We start from the raw sequence: 15,112 nt of genomic DNA on the forward strand, positions 1-15,112 counted from the left end.
ACAACTACAAAGAAAGGTAAGAAAGATAAGAAAGCATTCTAGCATGGAATAACAACAAAAAACAACCCAACAGATTTGATATATCTTGTGTGCAAGTGGAAATTTTGTAAAGGCCATGGCGTCACCGAAATCTGTGCGGTTCCTCCCCAACACAGCAATAATGTGCATTGCACAGCAAATTCCATACAGTAGTTTTCAAGATATCTTGTTTGGAATTGAAGTATTGGACGGGCTAGCAGGGATCATGAAAAGTAAAAAAAATCTCTATTCCACACAAACGGAGCACGGCAGCAACAGATAAACATGATTGACAATATTTTGACTCGCATCATGGCCACAATGGATAGCTATATAACTCAAGGTTGTGTGTGTGTGTGTGTGTGTGTGTGTGTGTGTGTGTGTGTGTGTGTGTGTGTGTGTGTGTGTGTGTGTGTGTGTGTGTGTGTGTGTGTGTGTGTGTGTGTGTGTGTGTGTGTGTGTGTGTGTGTGTGTGTGTGTGTGTGTGTGTGTGTGTGTGTGTGTGTGTGTGTGTGGGGCAGAGGGTGCATTTTGCATCCCAAAATGCAGTTTATAGTTATGGGACGCAATAAAACAATGACCTCTACATCCATGGGATGCGCTACTGTACTACTGTACTTTTTTTATTCTAGTTTATTTTGCTAGCTTTAGTAATACTAATCATTTATTCTTCTGTTTTCTACATGGATATAACCACATTATAACCATATGAAATGGGAGTTAAATGCTGCAATTTGTAAAAAGGGCAAAATATGACTCCTGACGTCGTTGAAGTGGGACTCATCAAATGTCCCTGGGACTCGATCTAAAAGACCATCCCTGCATCCCGGGACTCATTACATTGAAAACCTATTGACATCACTGAAGTAGTATATATATATATATATATATATATATATATAAGAATACAGAGGGCATAGTTTTTCTTCTGCAGTCAACCACAGGCTTTCTGGTGTCAGATTCCTTCTGTAATTCTGTGTGTGCCTACTGTACATACATGCAATTTAGAAAGAGCTGTATGATGCAGTATTACATCTGGCTGCATTTCATTGGCTTCCCTGTACAAACATAACTGACACAAGGCATCAACGAGCAGCATCCATTATCGTAGCCTTAACCCCGCCCCCATTGCCCTTTGACGCTTTCATACTCGTGCACGATGTCAAAACGGTGTAATCACTTGAAATGATGGAGGGAGGTAGGGGCGTGCCTCCTCATTATTGTGTGAATTGATAACTTCAGACCCACCGTGCCTTCAGGCTATGGGATGAGTCATTCAGAACTTCATATTTACGCAAGACTGACCTCATCAAAATGGATAGGCCACACGGTCTGTCTGTGATTTGCGCTCCACCGCGCGGACGTTTCTTGTCCCATATTTCTTTCCATTTGCGGTGTCTTTCTCATCCTCTCTCACTCCGTTTCCCTCCCTCCCAACACCCTCAAGCCCCCACAGAAGAAGTGAACGCAGGCAGGCAGGGCGTAGTTCCGCGATGACTCACTGTGTGTGTGTGTGTGTGTGTGTGTGTGTGTGTGTGTGTGTGTGTGTGTGTCACGCAGTGTGTGAGACTGTGTGACTGTGTGTGTGAGTGAGAGACTGTGTGTGTGTGAGGGATGGAGAGAGAGAGAGAGCTGCAATGCCTCTGCTTCCCCCTTTGGCGATTATGCCTGATTTATTGTTAGTTGTGCAGCGGTGTTGTGCACCGGACAGGACCGATCTACAAGACCATTACATGTTGCACTGCGACGCTATGTGGGCTTGTAGATTGTGCTCAACCATGCATGCAACAAAGTCAATCCCTTTACTCCACTTATAACTTAGGCAATCATCCGCACTGCTATAACAGTAACACACACACACACACACACACACACACACACACACACACACACTGAACATTAATGTTCTGTAAAGTGTAAACATGTTTAAAGTGTGACACTCTGTATTTTTGATTGGCTGGTTGGCTGGCAGTTGGCTGGTGGTTCAAATAATTGTGATGCTAACTAATTTTAGCTGGGGACCACCTACACTCCCCGGACCCCACTTTGAGAACTACTGGCCTACATATTAAGCAGGGAAATGTGTAGATTTCACAAAATATATTATCTAGTTTTCAAAATGTATTTTTTAGAATAGACATTCAAAATCCCAGAACTTAGAAATAGCCCCATTAGTTGCCCACAATGTCCCAGAGGACCCAGACCCATACAGCATTAATCATCACCATGCACAGATTGCACACGCACACTAATCTCAGCGGCCTGCATGGCGCATGCACACACAGCATTCGGGTTACAGTAATAGTAATACAGTAGAATAGATTTCCCAGTTTTTCGCTCTTTTCTCCCTCTTTCATGAATTAAAGTTCTCAGTCGACACTGACTGATTTCAGTCTTTTGGATTCAACAGAAGTCTTCCAAGGAATCATGTGTTGAGCTATTTTATATTCAAACTAGTGATAGATAAGATTAGTTTAGATTTAGTTTAGAGTGTTTAAATTGGTCAAACTAGCTACTGTATAGAATGCATGTTCACAAGCATCTTCCCTAAAAAACATCAACACACTAATCATAATGATGACGATATTTCATAAGCAAAGGCCTCAATCTGTGATTTCTTAAACAAGGAATGAAGAACATTCGTAGGTTTAGACAATAATGCTAATATGCTAATAATCCTAATGCTGCTTTCACACAGGCAGATGCAAATAATTAATATGCAAAAGCTACACAGTGTATTTGTATAGCTCTTTTGCAGCAGCTACAGACGTTGGATGCATCTTTGTGGCTGGCTTACATTGACAATGAATGGTAGACTCAATAAACTGCATCTTTGCATCTGCCCGTGTGAGCGAGAGACTGTGTTGCCGTGCCAATCCCCCCCCTGCGCCCGTCCGCCTCCCCGTTCTCCACAGGATGACAGCGAGCTGCGAGAGAAGAACATGTATCTGCAGGATGACAGGCAACGCTGCAGTGGGACAACAAGCGCTCAATAATACAGATGATGACGATGATAATATAGATGTAGGTCCAGTGCTGGTTGATGTGTTTGTAAAGCGTTATACTAGTATTATTAGTATAGCGCCAAAGTCCTGACGCAATCGCTCATCCCCTCCCTGGTTCACAGCAGTTTTTCTCTATGGAGAATAACATTACATGATGGGGTCATCTTAAGTCGTCCAATGGTCCACAAATAAACAAACCGTCGTCTCCGCCTCGGCGATATTGTTGTGGAGGTCTTATCTGTATCGTTTACGATAGTCAGTCAATAGTCATTCATATTTGATAGTCTGTCGCATGGTCGCGGCCTGAAGAAGCGGGGAGTCGGTGGGTGGGTGGGGGGGGGGGTGGCTGGATTGCATGGGAATTAGTCACTTGCGTCTTAACATGCTTGTTTACGAGGGGAACATGTTGGCACATCATTATACACAAACACAGGGTTGAGCACAGCGACAGTTTTTATTGGGGTGGGGGGGGGGGGGTGGGGGGGGTTCAGCTCTATAACTGACAATCCAGCCAAAGCAGTCTTTTAGCCACGGCACATCAGTCACCATGAATTATCATGAAACTAGAAAAAGGCACAGGTCTCCACCAGGATAGGAATGTAGGACATTGCAGCTTGCCTTCATCTGGTGGTTGGATAAAAGGGCAACAAAAGTAAAAAATCACGCGATGTGTTCATGATTTGCAGCATTTTGTTTGAAACCGAGCACTCCTGTGAACTTTGGAAGCCAATCTTAACCAATCAGGATGGAGTCTGAGAAATCTGAAAGACCCGTTTCGTTGAAGAGAGACTGTGTACCAATTTGCGCGATGTTTGGACAAAATCTGTAGGTGTACTGTGCAAAAACTTGTTTTGCACAAAGCGGCCTCCTGGTGGCGCTATAACAGGCCGTTCTGGAAATGTTGGGGCAGAGGTTCATCGTTGGCATCCAGGGAGTGTGTGTGCAAAATTTGGCATCGACCGGGTTAACGGTGCCGGAGATTAGCTGCTCACGGACACACGCGGACGGACGGACACACGGACGGACGGACGGAGTGCAAAACATACTCTCCCCCCATGCCTTCGGCCTGGTGGAGACAATGAAATGAATCCCGTTTTTGTGGCATGGATATGTCGCTGTTGGGTAAGTGGTTGAGGGGTGTAATAATCTAGAGTAAGCCAAAAATAGAGTCGCTCTTTGATTTGTGACTCTTTGGGAGGGGAGGAATCGAGAATGATGGCCTTTCCAGTTTCCTCTAGTGCCTCCTTCAGTGAACATACCTTGTATTGACCCCCCCCCCCACCCCAATTCAGCCTAAAGATGACAATGCCGTCTTCAGTCATCTATAGTGGTCCATTCGTCACGCTTTGCAGTCATAACATATTTTAACCCATTTTGGGCGGGAACCCCTTTTGGTGTTTTAAACATGTTATAATTTAGCTATTGAAAAATAGCAGATCTACAAGCTACGAGCTTGTAGGTCTGCTAATTTGAGAAATCGTGAAAATATTTATTTCAGAAAACTGGAGGATTTAGAAGATTTTTTTTTAATTTCGAGGTCAGGCCTAAACTATCGTCTGTAAGGAGTATGGGCTGCTAGCAGGGCTTTGAGTCTTGTTTGAAAGGAGACCAATGTGTGATTCATGCTGTTGTGTAGTCAGCTGGGCTTCCATTTCATTTTGAAGGTATAATAATGTCAGTTTCCAGGAACTTGTTTTGCCGTCTACTGTCTCTGGATCCGAATGGCATCTATAAAAGTGTTTTTAAAACATGCCCATTCATTCCAGAAGACTGCTGGCTGCGTTTTCTGTGCTGTAACTGCTCTGGGAGTCGTGTCAATTAAGTCCAGCTCAAATATATTATCTGTCTAATGAGAAACTGTCTGAACATAATTTAGTCTTGCTTCGCCAGACGATCAGTGATCTCCAGATTCTCCACCTACTTATATGACTGGTGACATCTAAACAATTCAGAGATCATATTGGGACAGAGTCGGGATTGGTTTTCAAAGCAGTGGGCATGCTGTCGTGGCTGTTCTCACTGCCATTCTAGCCCACATATTGAATGCACTGTAGATGTCCCCAGATGAACCAGTAGGCCGAGATCTCTGATCGTGCTGCTACACAAGGAGACCAGAATATACGTACTTGGTGTATTGCAAAATCAATAAATGCCCAAAATGACCACTCAAAGTAAATTTACTTTTAACGATGTCTTTGATGAACAACAAATAGTTGACCTTTTTTTAAATGTAATATACTCCCTTTAACCAAACATATCTGTGTCTCCCTGCCAGGTGTCTCAGCCATCCTACGGGCCTGTGGTAGCTTCCAGCACTGACACAAACTCCACAGTGGAATACAAGTGCCAGGGAGAACCTGCCGGATTCTACCATGTAGACAAAGAGACGGAAGACAAGACGCTCCTGTGTTCTTAAGTGACTGAGCCTCCTTTTATTTCTGCTCACGGACAAGGAGTGATACCGATATTCACCTGTGGACTTGAATAAACCAGGAATTATAAATTGTACAACAGACAGTACGTAAGATAATCGGCTGGTAAGAGGTGCTTGGAGTCGGTCCCCCTCCTCTCTTCCACACGCACAACTTCAGGGTTCGGTGAAGTGTTTTGGGACAGCAGCTGGTCCCCCGGGGGGGGGGGGGGGGGGGGGGGGGGAGTGCTGGATTGCGTTACCGAGGCCTCTCTCTGGTCAAAGAAGCAGCCGGAATGGCCCCCGAACCCAAGTCCCTGGAGGAGACGAGCGGAAAAACCAAAACGTCTGAGAAACCAGCGTTTACGTAACCGAGGAGTTATTCTCGGAGAAACACACACAGTTGGGCTTAAGCCGGGCCTGGTGTGCTGCTCGTCCCGTGGCACTGTTGTGACTGTGATTACTATCCGTCTGTAATCTGTTATTTTAAATCCCTTTCAACACCTATAGGATTAAATGTAATCCTTCTTTGGGTGTCGTTTTACTTGTTGTTTTAGTTTCCCCCCCCCCCCCCCAAACAGCTGTTTTTTTTACATGGCGACTAATGGATTCTGGCCTGGATCCATTGGATGCCATGCCGCCACGCTGTCACCTCTGGCTGTGCACCTCGCTGCGCTGACATCCCAGGCACTGCAGGCAGGTGAGGTGGTTTGAAACAGCCACCCGCCCCCCCCCGTGGCGCTCAGGGATGCCCCAACACACCCCCGATGCCCCAACACACCCCCGTGGCGCTCAGGGATGCCCCAACACAGGAAAACCAGACAGCAGTATCGGCCAGCCTACAGACCACAGTTATTAATACCAGTTCTGGACTGAAACTGTGTCCCCCGAAGGAGGGGGAATTTAAAAAACAAAAATACAAAACTTTCTACAGCAGCTTTTTGGACTGCTGGTCTCTGGGGCCTCTGTGACCTTTTCAGCCCCGGGACACACATTTGGATAAACACAAGCACTGACGCATAGGAAACGGGTCTGGTGTACTGGTAGCCACCGTAAACTGGAAAACATGCACCGTTTTTGAAACCCCAGAGGAATCATTCTCCGAAACCCCTGGTCTATGAAGTGTCTTTGTTTTCTAGCAACAGGAAGTCACAGAGGAAGGAAGGCACAAAGTCACAGATTATTGTCCCCAAGGCGTCCCCCCCCCACCCCCCCCCTCTGGGCCACTCTCTGTCACATGCATTAGTCTCGCTTTGGCTTTTCTTCCCCCCCTCCGGTCTTCACAGATGTCTGCGTTCTGTCTACCTTCCATGGGAACGGGTTCTGTCCTCTCTTGTTAATTTCTACCTCTCTGTCAACCCGTTATGCCCAGTCAGTCTGTATGGTTCAGTCATTCAACCCGTTATGCCCAGTCAGTCTGTATGGTTCATCAACCATTCAACCAAAGTTAACCGACCACTCCCATCGCCTCATAGCCTGATGTTCTGAATCCAGACAACACGGTTAGGTTCGCGGGCAGGTTTGACTCAGAATGTATGGTGGGTGAATCAGTCAGTTTGTTTTATCTCCTACGTCTTTTTGCGTTCATTGAACTCATTAGCACAGCTCGGGGGGTGATATTATTCACACCATTAAATCACCTTTTCATAATTTTCGCCTAGAGTATAATCTGTGCAAGGAAGCAACGCTTAGTATCTTGTGTTATCAACGTAACACGGGGTCCAAATATTGGTTATCGTATTGCTGTATTCATTATCTGAGTATAGGAGCCATATCAGTTTTTGTTCTTATAGTGAAGTCTTTATTTACATAGGGATACCTCATGCTCACCAAAACACTCAAACTATTATTTTTTTATATATTTTTGTTGTACCCGACCCATTAAAAATGTAAGTTCCTCAAAACTTGCTTCAATTTGACGATTTAGACATTTTCCTCTTCGCTTAATTGCTTGCTTCCATTTGAATCCTTTTTGCATTTATTTCTTCTTCCCTCCTTCAGACATTTTCACCTGCCAGGTTCTTTTGTTGAGGTGAAAGCAAACACTTTGCAGGGCAGCTGCACGCTAAGCCTCCCTCCCTGGCCTGCACACAGGGCAACGTAATAGAGCACATCACGGAGTCCACTGGACATTAGTCCTGAAACGACACTGTCACTTCATCCCACTCGCTACCATGCAGAAAATGTTGCCTTTGTGTTGCAGAACATTGGAGTGAACGACGGTCCCCTCCGGCCCCTCTACTCTAACCTCTCCTCACGTCTTGTCCTGTCGCACTCTTTCTCTCCTCATCCTTTCTTCTCTCTCTCGCTCTCTTATTCTCTTCGTTTTTTCAGTTTTTTGCTAATGCCCTGATCGACCCCCCCCCCCCCCCCCCCCACAAAAACATACAAGGGACCACACACACCTATATACAGCACTCTGTGTCTTAACTGCATGCACTGGCATAGCTGCTGCCCCTACTCTGACGAGTCCTAACGGACCCCCGTCCCGCACACACATTTTCCCAAGTGCACAAATATCCTGTTTGTGTGTCTATTCCTGTTCCCTTCAACGAGTCAGCTTAACACCCTTCCCCCCCGCCCCCCCCCCCCCGCCCCGCCCCCTGCCTCACACGGACACTGTAAAGGATGCCGGGCATCGGTAAGAGCGCCGGGGGCGGGGCGTCCTCCTCTTCGCCCCTCCCCCACGCGGTGGCTCCTCCCAGCAGACCCCTGCGGCCCTCGCGCTACGTCCCCGTGTCGGCCGCCACCTTCTTCCTGGTCGGCTCCACCACGCTCTTCTTCTGCTTCACGTGAGTAGCGCACACACACACACACACACACACACACACACACACACACTCACACTCACACTCACACTCACACTCACACTCACACACTCACACTCAACCCTATCTCTAAACATTGTATTTGTTGTCTCCACCAGGCCGAAGGCATGGGGAGAGAGTATGTTTTGCAATCCGTGTGTGTGTGTGTGTGGCTGTGCGCGCGTCCGTCCGTCCATCCGTCCGTCTGTTACCAGCTCTGGCACCGTTAAGGAAAGTCTATGCATGTACTGTACTATACAAGTAAGACGCGCAAACGCGGGAAGCGAACGCAGCTCGTGTGTGTGTGGTTGTGTGTGTGTGTGTGTGTGTGTGTGTGTGTGTGCTACAGATGCGCCCTCTGGTGGCAGGTGGGTGGTGTCACAGCGGGACAGACAGACAGACAGACACACACAGACAGACAGACATGATCTGCAGGGTCTCATAGTTAGTGCTCATTGCATTCGCAATAAACTCTTAATTTCCATCCAGAAGAAATAATAATAATTTGACAATTATTTTTGGGGCCCCTTGCAATATCCTCACAGGTTGAGAATCACTTATATACTGTAGGTCATCATTCTGTGATTGCAATGCAGTTGTGTCCTGTGATGGTGAAGCTTAAGGTGAATAAAGCATCCTCTCTGGCTAAATGCTGTAAGGGCCAAATGTCTCCAATCCCATGAGAAATAAGACAATTGTGATGACCCATTTTCCTGGTGGCGCTATAATAGGCCAATGTGAAAAGGGTGCCATTTCTTCTTGCGCCTTGGATGGCAATTGGATGATTTGAGGCATTTTGTTCCAAAAATGCGCTCTAACAGGCCAATGTGAAAAGGGTGGGATATATATTCCTCAGCCTAGTAGAAAAGTCTGTGAAAGATTTCACGTATATTGCACGCTGCGTTCATGATTTGAGGCTTTTTGTTCAAAATGGGCCAATCCTGCAAACTATATATACTATATATAACTATAGAGATAGCAGGATTTTTGGACAGAATCTGGAGGAGTAATATAAAAAGAATTTGGGGGGCAGAGGTTCATCATTGGCATCCAGGGAGTGTGTGCAAAATTTGTCATTGACTGGGTTAACTGTTTCTGTGCCATCTACGTTTATAAACGTAGCTAGGCTAATGGTACAGTACCTACTGGTGCTATCTACGCGTATGTTCGTAGACAACTGTATACTCCATATATGAACGCGCCGTCTGTTTACCAAATTAGCATTGCTCCGGCTAGTATGGAGAGCCTCCGTCCCCACCAGCGATGGGATTTTTAAGTCCAGCTCCGTTGAGCCTCAATTAAAACAGGATTTTCAAAGCGTTGTATCTCTAAAGGTTCGAGAGCCGTCTATGGTGGGCCGCCGCGCGCACCCGACGATCGTAAATACTTTGAGTTTGTACCACATCGCTGAGCAAATGTAGCTGGTTGTACTGCTAGCTAAAGGCTGTGAGCTAATGCGAGCGGTGTTGTACTCCTCACAAAGGCCCCCACCTTCCTGAATAACCCGGAAGGAAAACAAGCTCCATAGAGTGAGGGGGGGGTGGTGACTGTGTGTGTGGGTGTCGCACAAGCACGGGCCAGCGAAAAAGTGAAATAGATGTAAACGTGTGTGTGTGTGTGTGTGTGTGTGTGTGTGTGTGTGTGTGTGTGTGTGTGTGTGTGTGTGTGTGTGTGTGTGTGTGTGTGTGTGTGTGTGTGTGTGTGTGTGTGTGTGTGTGTGTGTGTGTGTGTGTGTGTGTGTGTGTGTGTGTGTGTGTGTGTGTGTGTGTGTGTGTGTGTGTGGTCAGCATGGTGAGCCTGTACCTCAGATTGGAGAACACAAGAAAATGGGTCAACATCTGTCACTCATTCTCTCTCTCCCCCCCTCCCTGCTTGTGTCTGTTACTCATTCTCTCCCCCCCCCCACCCTGCTTGTGTCTGTTACTCATTCTCTCTCTCCCCCCCCTCCCTGCTTGTGTCTGTTACTCAGCCAATCTCCCTCTAACTCAGTCATTCTCAACCTTTTCTGGATCACTTGGAAATTGTGGAAGCGCTTGCGGCCCACCCACCCATAAGTGGTCAGATGGGTGGGCTCTGTGAATTTTTCTGAGCATTTTTATTTGAATCAATTGTAATTCTGCATACACTAAAGATGGAGTGCTGTGAGTGCGATCCCCCCCCCCAAACCCCCCCCCCCCCCAACAACAACATGACCATCACCCACTCAGCACCACCCACCTGAACTTAAGCTTCGCCCAGGCTGTATAGAGACATACAAAACAGAAAAAGTACAAAAATCACGGCAACCTGAATCTTTAAAGGACAACTTTAGTTTTCGTTCAACCAAGGTTCAAGTTTTAGGTTATTAGACAAAGTAAAAGGTGAGTGTTAATTTCTTTTCATTTGCTGCTTTCTTTCGTTTTAGCGATTTTAGCTATTTTTGACAGGGGTGTTTGGGGCGTTTGAACATGGGGCTAAATATGTCCTTTTTTTTTTTTTGATTTGTTTATTAATATTTCCTATAGTCCTACTAGACCCCAGGAAATTACATCTGGCCACACAAGATCACAGGATCTACTGAATGTGAAGGTAGAGGTTCTAGGGGGATGCCGTACTGTGTGTCGTAGGCTCAATATGTCTGTTTGTCACATTCAATAGATCTGATCTTTTGTGGCCAGATATAATTTCTTGGGGTCTAGTAGGACTATAATAAATCATATTTTGTTGTAAAGAAAAATACATATTTAGGACCATGTTTGATTCTTCAAATGAAACGAAAGAAAGCACCAAATAAAAAACAATTAACACTCATCTTTTACTTTCTCTAATAACAACCTAAAAAAAAAAGAAAAACTCCTTTAAGGTTTTTATCACAATGAAAACTAAATTTTCTACCATGATTGCTTTTCCTTTTTACATTATTATATTATCCCTTAATACTTTTGTGTTTTACCACAGGGCGACAGTGCGACTAGGTACTCGCATTTGCGACTAAAAATATCACTGTGCGAGTTGTAAAATTAAATTTGTCGCACAGGTGCGACTACAGGATTTGACCATTCAATCGTGATAAAGAGAAGTCTCTGTCTACAGCAAGTGCACATTCTATAGTCGCCGTTCTATACCTAAATCTATATTTCTGAACGGCGGTGTCGTTCGCCAAAAAGAGAAGAGCTACAAGCTAACAACGTGTCGAGGCTCAATGCGGCTTTCATTTGGAGATCTGTCCCTTTGCTCCCACCGCCCCGCCCCGCCCCTCCCTGCTGCTGCTCTTCCCTGTCAGCAGCCGAGCGAACGCAGCAGGGTAACACAGAAGACAGAAGGAGTTGCTAGGACCCCGACATGTTGAATACTAAAGTTATTTAGAAAGTTTGTAATATAATAATATATCACTTGATATAACTTTTAACCAAACGTGGGTGAAACAGCATGCAGCCGCGCACGTAAAGAGTGCACGTGCGCACGCACATGGAGTGGACGGATTGATATACCAAAACAACCCTTGCTTAGCACCTCGCTAAAAGCGTGTGCGCAGCGCAATACGAATGACCGACCTGGCTGGATATATTAGTCAGTGGCTAGCTCAGGTCCAGGACCATAACTCTAAATGCAACGCATTAGACTAGAGCTATGGAACATAGCTAGTCAGTGGCCTCACTGGCCTGCATAACGAGCAACGTAAAAAAGGCAAAGATCCCCCCACCATCTCCTTCCACCACGCCGAGGTGTAGCCTTATGTCCTGTCTGAACTGAAACAGTCAGAGCCAAGGAGAATGTTACATTACTAATTCACCATCTAGTAGCATCTGCACTAAATGTCACACTCACATGATGGAACAGCAAGATAAAAACGGATAGTCTGTCTGTCTGTCCATCCATTCATAAAATGAATTGACTATCTATCTATCTGCATACCAAACTAATAGTCTATCAGTATAAAAACAAATTGATTATATAGATATAAAAGAATATGATATCCAGATGAATATCAATATTGTGATCATTTCTGAAAAGATATTGTGATATAATATTTTGTCATATTGCCTGCCCCTACCTCATATCACTTTATTAAAGAAAAATCACACCTGTGTGAAGTGAGGGGCACTCTTATCATCATACATCATGATTTAATTTACGTCATATTTAGTGGAAATTTGACCTAATTTCTCCGTTCATTGTCAATGGCAAATATTGAGACGTGTGGGGTCTAAAGCTGTATATAGGAGGGGCTAGCGCCCCTCAAAAACACATTATTTGATAACTTTTTATCGTGCTCCTAAAATAATTTGTGTGCTACTAGATTTTTCAACTTAGGCGCACACGTGCTACTTGGAAAAATGCTAAGCGTCGAGCCCTGATCCTCAGTATCCTCATGGCCCACCATTGGGCCTCAGAACCAGTCTCTAACTGACCTTATTCTCCAGTCTCTAACTGACCTTATTCTCCAGTCTCTAACTGACCTTATTCTCCAGTCTCTAACTGACCTTATTCTCCAGTCTCTAACTGACCTTATTCTCCAGTCTCTTAACTGACCTTATTCTCCAGTCTCTAACTGACCTTATTCTCCAGTCTCTTAACTGACCTTATTCTCCAGTCTCTAACTGACCTTATTCTCCAGTCTCTAACTGACCTTATTCTCCAGTCTCTAACTGACCTTATTCTCCAGTCTCTAACTGACCTTATTCTCCAGTCTCTAACTGACCTTATTCTCCAGTCTCTAACTGACCTTATTCTCCAGTCTCTAACTGACCTTATTCTCCAGTCTCTAAATGACCTTATTGTCCAGTCTCTAACTGACCTTATTGTCCAGTCTCTAACTGACCTTATTCTCCAGTCTCTAACTGACCTTATTCTCCAGTCTCTAACTGACCTTATTCTCCAGTCTCTAACTGACCTTATTCTCCAGTCTCTTAACTGACCTTATTCTCCAGTCTCTAACTGACCTTATTCTCCAGTCTCTTAACTGACCTTATTCTCCAGTCTCTAACTGACCTTATTCTCCAGTCTCTAACTGACCTTATTCTCCAGTCTCTAACTGACCTTATTCTCCAGTCTCTAACTGACCTTATTCTCCAGTCTCTAACTGACCTTATTCTCCAGTCTCTAAATGACCTTATTGTCCAGTCTCTAACTGACCTTATTCTCCAGTCTCTAACTGACCTTATTCTCCAGTCTCTAACTGACCTTATTCTCCAGTCTCTAACTGACCTTATTCTCCAGTCTCTAACTGACCTTATTCTCCAGTCTCTAACTGACCTTATTCTCCAGTCTCTAACTGACCTTATTCTCCAGTCTCTAACTGACCTTATTCTCCAGTCTCTAACTGACCTTATTCTCCAGTCTCTAGCTGACCTTATTATCCAGTCTCTAACTGACCTTATTCTCCAGTCTCTAACTGACCTTATTCTCCAGTCTCTAACTGACCTTATTCTCCAGTCTCTAACTGACCTTATTCTCCAGTCTCTAACTGACCTTATTCTCCAGTCTCTTAACTGACCTTATTCTCCAGTCTCTAACTGACCTTATTCTCCAGTCTCTAACTGACCTTATTCTCCAGTCTCTAACTGACCTTATTCTCCAGTCTCTAACTGACCTTATTCTCCAGTCTCTTAACTGACCTTATTCTCCAGTCTCTAACTGACCTTATTCTCCAGTCTCTAACTGACCTTATTCTCCAGTCTCTAGCTGACCTTATTCTCCAGTCTCTAACTGACCTTATTCTCCAGTCTCTAGCTGACCTTATTCTCCAGTCTCTAACTGACCTTATTCTCCAGTCTCTAACTGACCTTATTCTCCAGTCTCTAACTGACCTTATTCTCCAGTCTCTAACTGACCTTATTCTCCAGTCTCTAACTGACCTTATTCTCCAGTCTCTTAACTGACCTTATTCTCCAGTCTCTTAACTGACCTTATTCTCCAGTCTCTAACTGACCTTATTCTCCAGTCTCTAGCTGACCTTATTCTCCAGTCTCTAACTGACCTTATTCTCCAGTCTCTAACTGACCTTATTCTCTAGTCTCTAACTGACCTTATTCTCCAGTCTCTTAACTGACCTTATTCTCCAGTCTCTAACTGACCTTATTCTCCAGTCTCTTAACTGACCTTATTCTCCAGTCTCTAACTGACCTTATTCTCCAGTCTCTAACTGACCTTATTCTCCAGTCTCTAGCTGACCTTATTCTCCAGTCTCTAACTGACCTTATTCTCCAGTCTCTAACTGACCTTATTCTCTAGTCTCTAACTGACCTTATTCTCCAGTCTCTTAACTGACCTTATTCTCCAGTCTCTAACTGACCTTATTCTCCAGTCTCTTAACTGACCTTATTCTCCAGTCTCTTAACTGACCTTATTCTCCAGTCTCTAACTGACCTTATTCTCCAGTCTCTAGCTGACCTTATTCTCCAGTCTCTAACTGACCTTATTCTCCAGTCTCTAACTGACCTTATTCTCTAGTCTCTAACTGACCTTATTCTCCAGTCTCTTAACTGACCTTATTCTCCAGTCTCTAACTGACCTTATTCTCCAGTCTCTTAACTGACCTTATTCTCCAGTCTCTTAACTGACCTTATTCTCCAGTCTCTAACTGACCTTATTCTCCAGTCTCTAACTGACCTTATTCTCCAGTCTCTAACTGACCTTATTCTCCAGTCTCTAGCGACCTTGTTGGCCTCTCTCTTTCTCTCACACACCTGTCACGCTGGGGATAACATGAAGGGTTAATGGCTCATTACAATTAACAACCTTGCCAGCTGACGTCCTGTGACACACAGCCATGCAGGGCTGCAGGCACACTACACTGGAACAGTCTGCTTTGAATGAATGAATGAATAGTTTATTTCGGTGCTTAAGTTTACATTATCATTTGCATTTAAGTTTTTCTTTTTTTTACAAAG

The 15,112-nt window shown here is 44.8% G+C and overlaps 1 protein-coding gene across 1 annotated transcript in view; it reads left to right on the forward strand.

Moving 5' to 3' along the window:
* Positions 1-7,837: 7,837 nt before the first annotated feature.
* Positions 7,838-15,112, forward strand: part of zdhhc5a (zDHHC palmitoyltransferase 5a) — a 36,028-nt gene continuing 28,753 nt past the window's right edge. Inside the window, 1 exon segment of the mRNA XM_083766092.1 lies at positions 7,838-8,225. Within this exon segment, the coding sequence (XP_083622218.1) occupies positions 8,062-8,225 (164 nt within the window). The 5' untranslated portion in view covers positions 7,838-8,061.

The sequence above is a fragment of the Protomyctophum parallelum genome (genome assembly GCF_964188405.1).
Source record: "Protomyctophum parallelum genome assembly, chromosome: 5".
NCBI classification, from domain to species: Eukaryota; Metazoa; Chordata; class Actinopteri; order Myctophiformes; family Myctophidae; genus Protomyctophum; species Protomyctophum parallelum.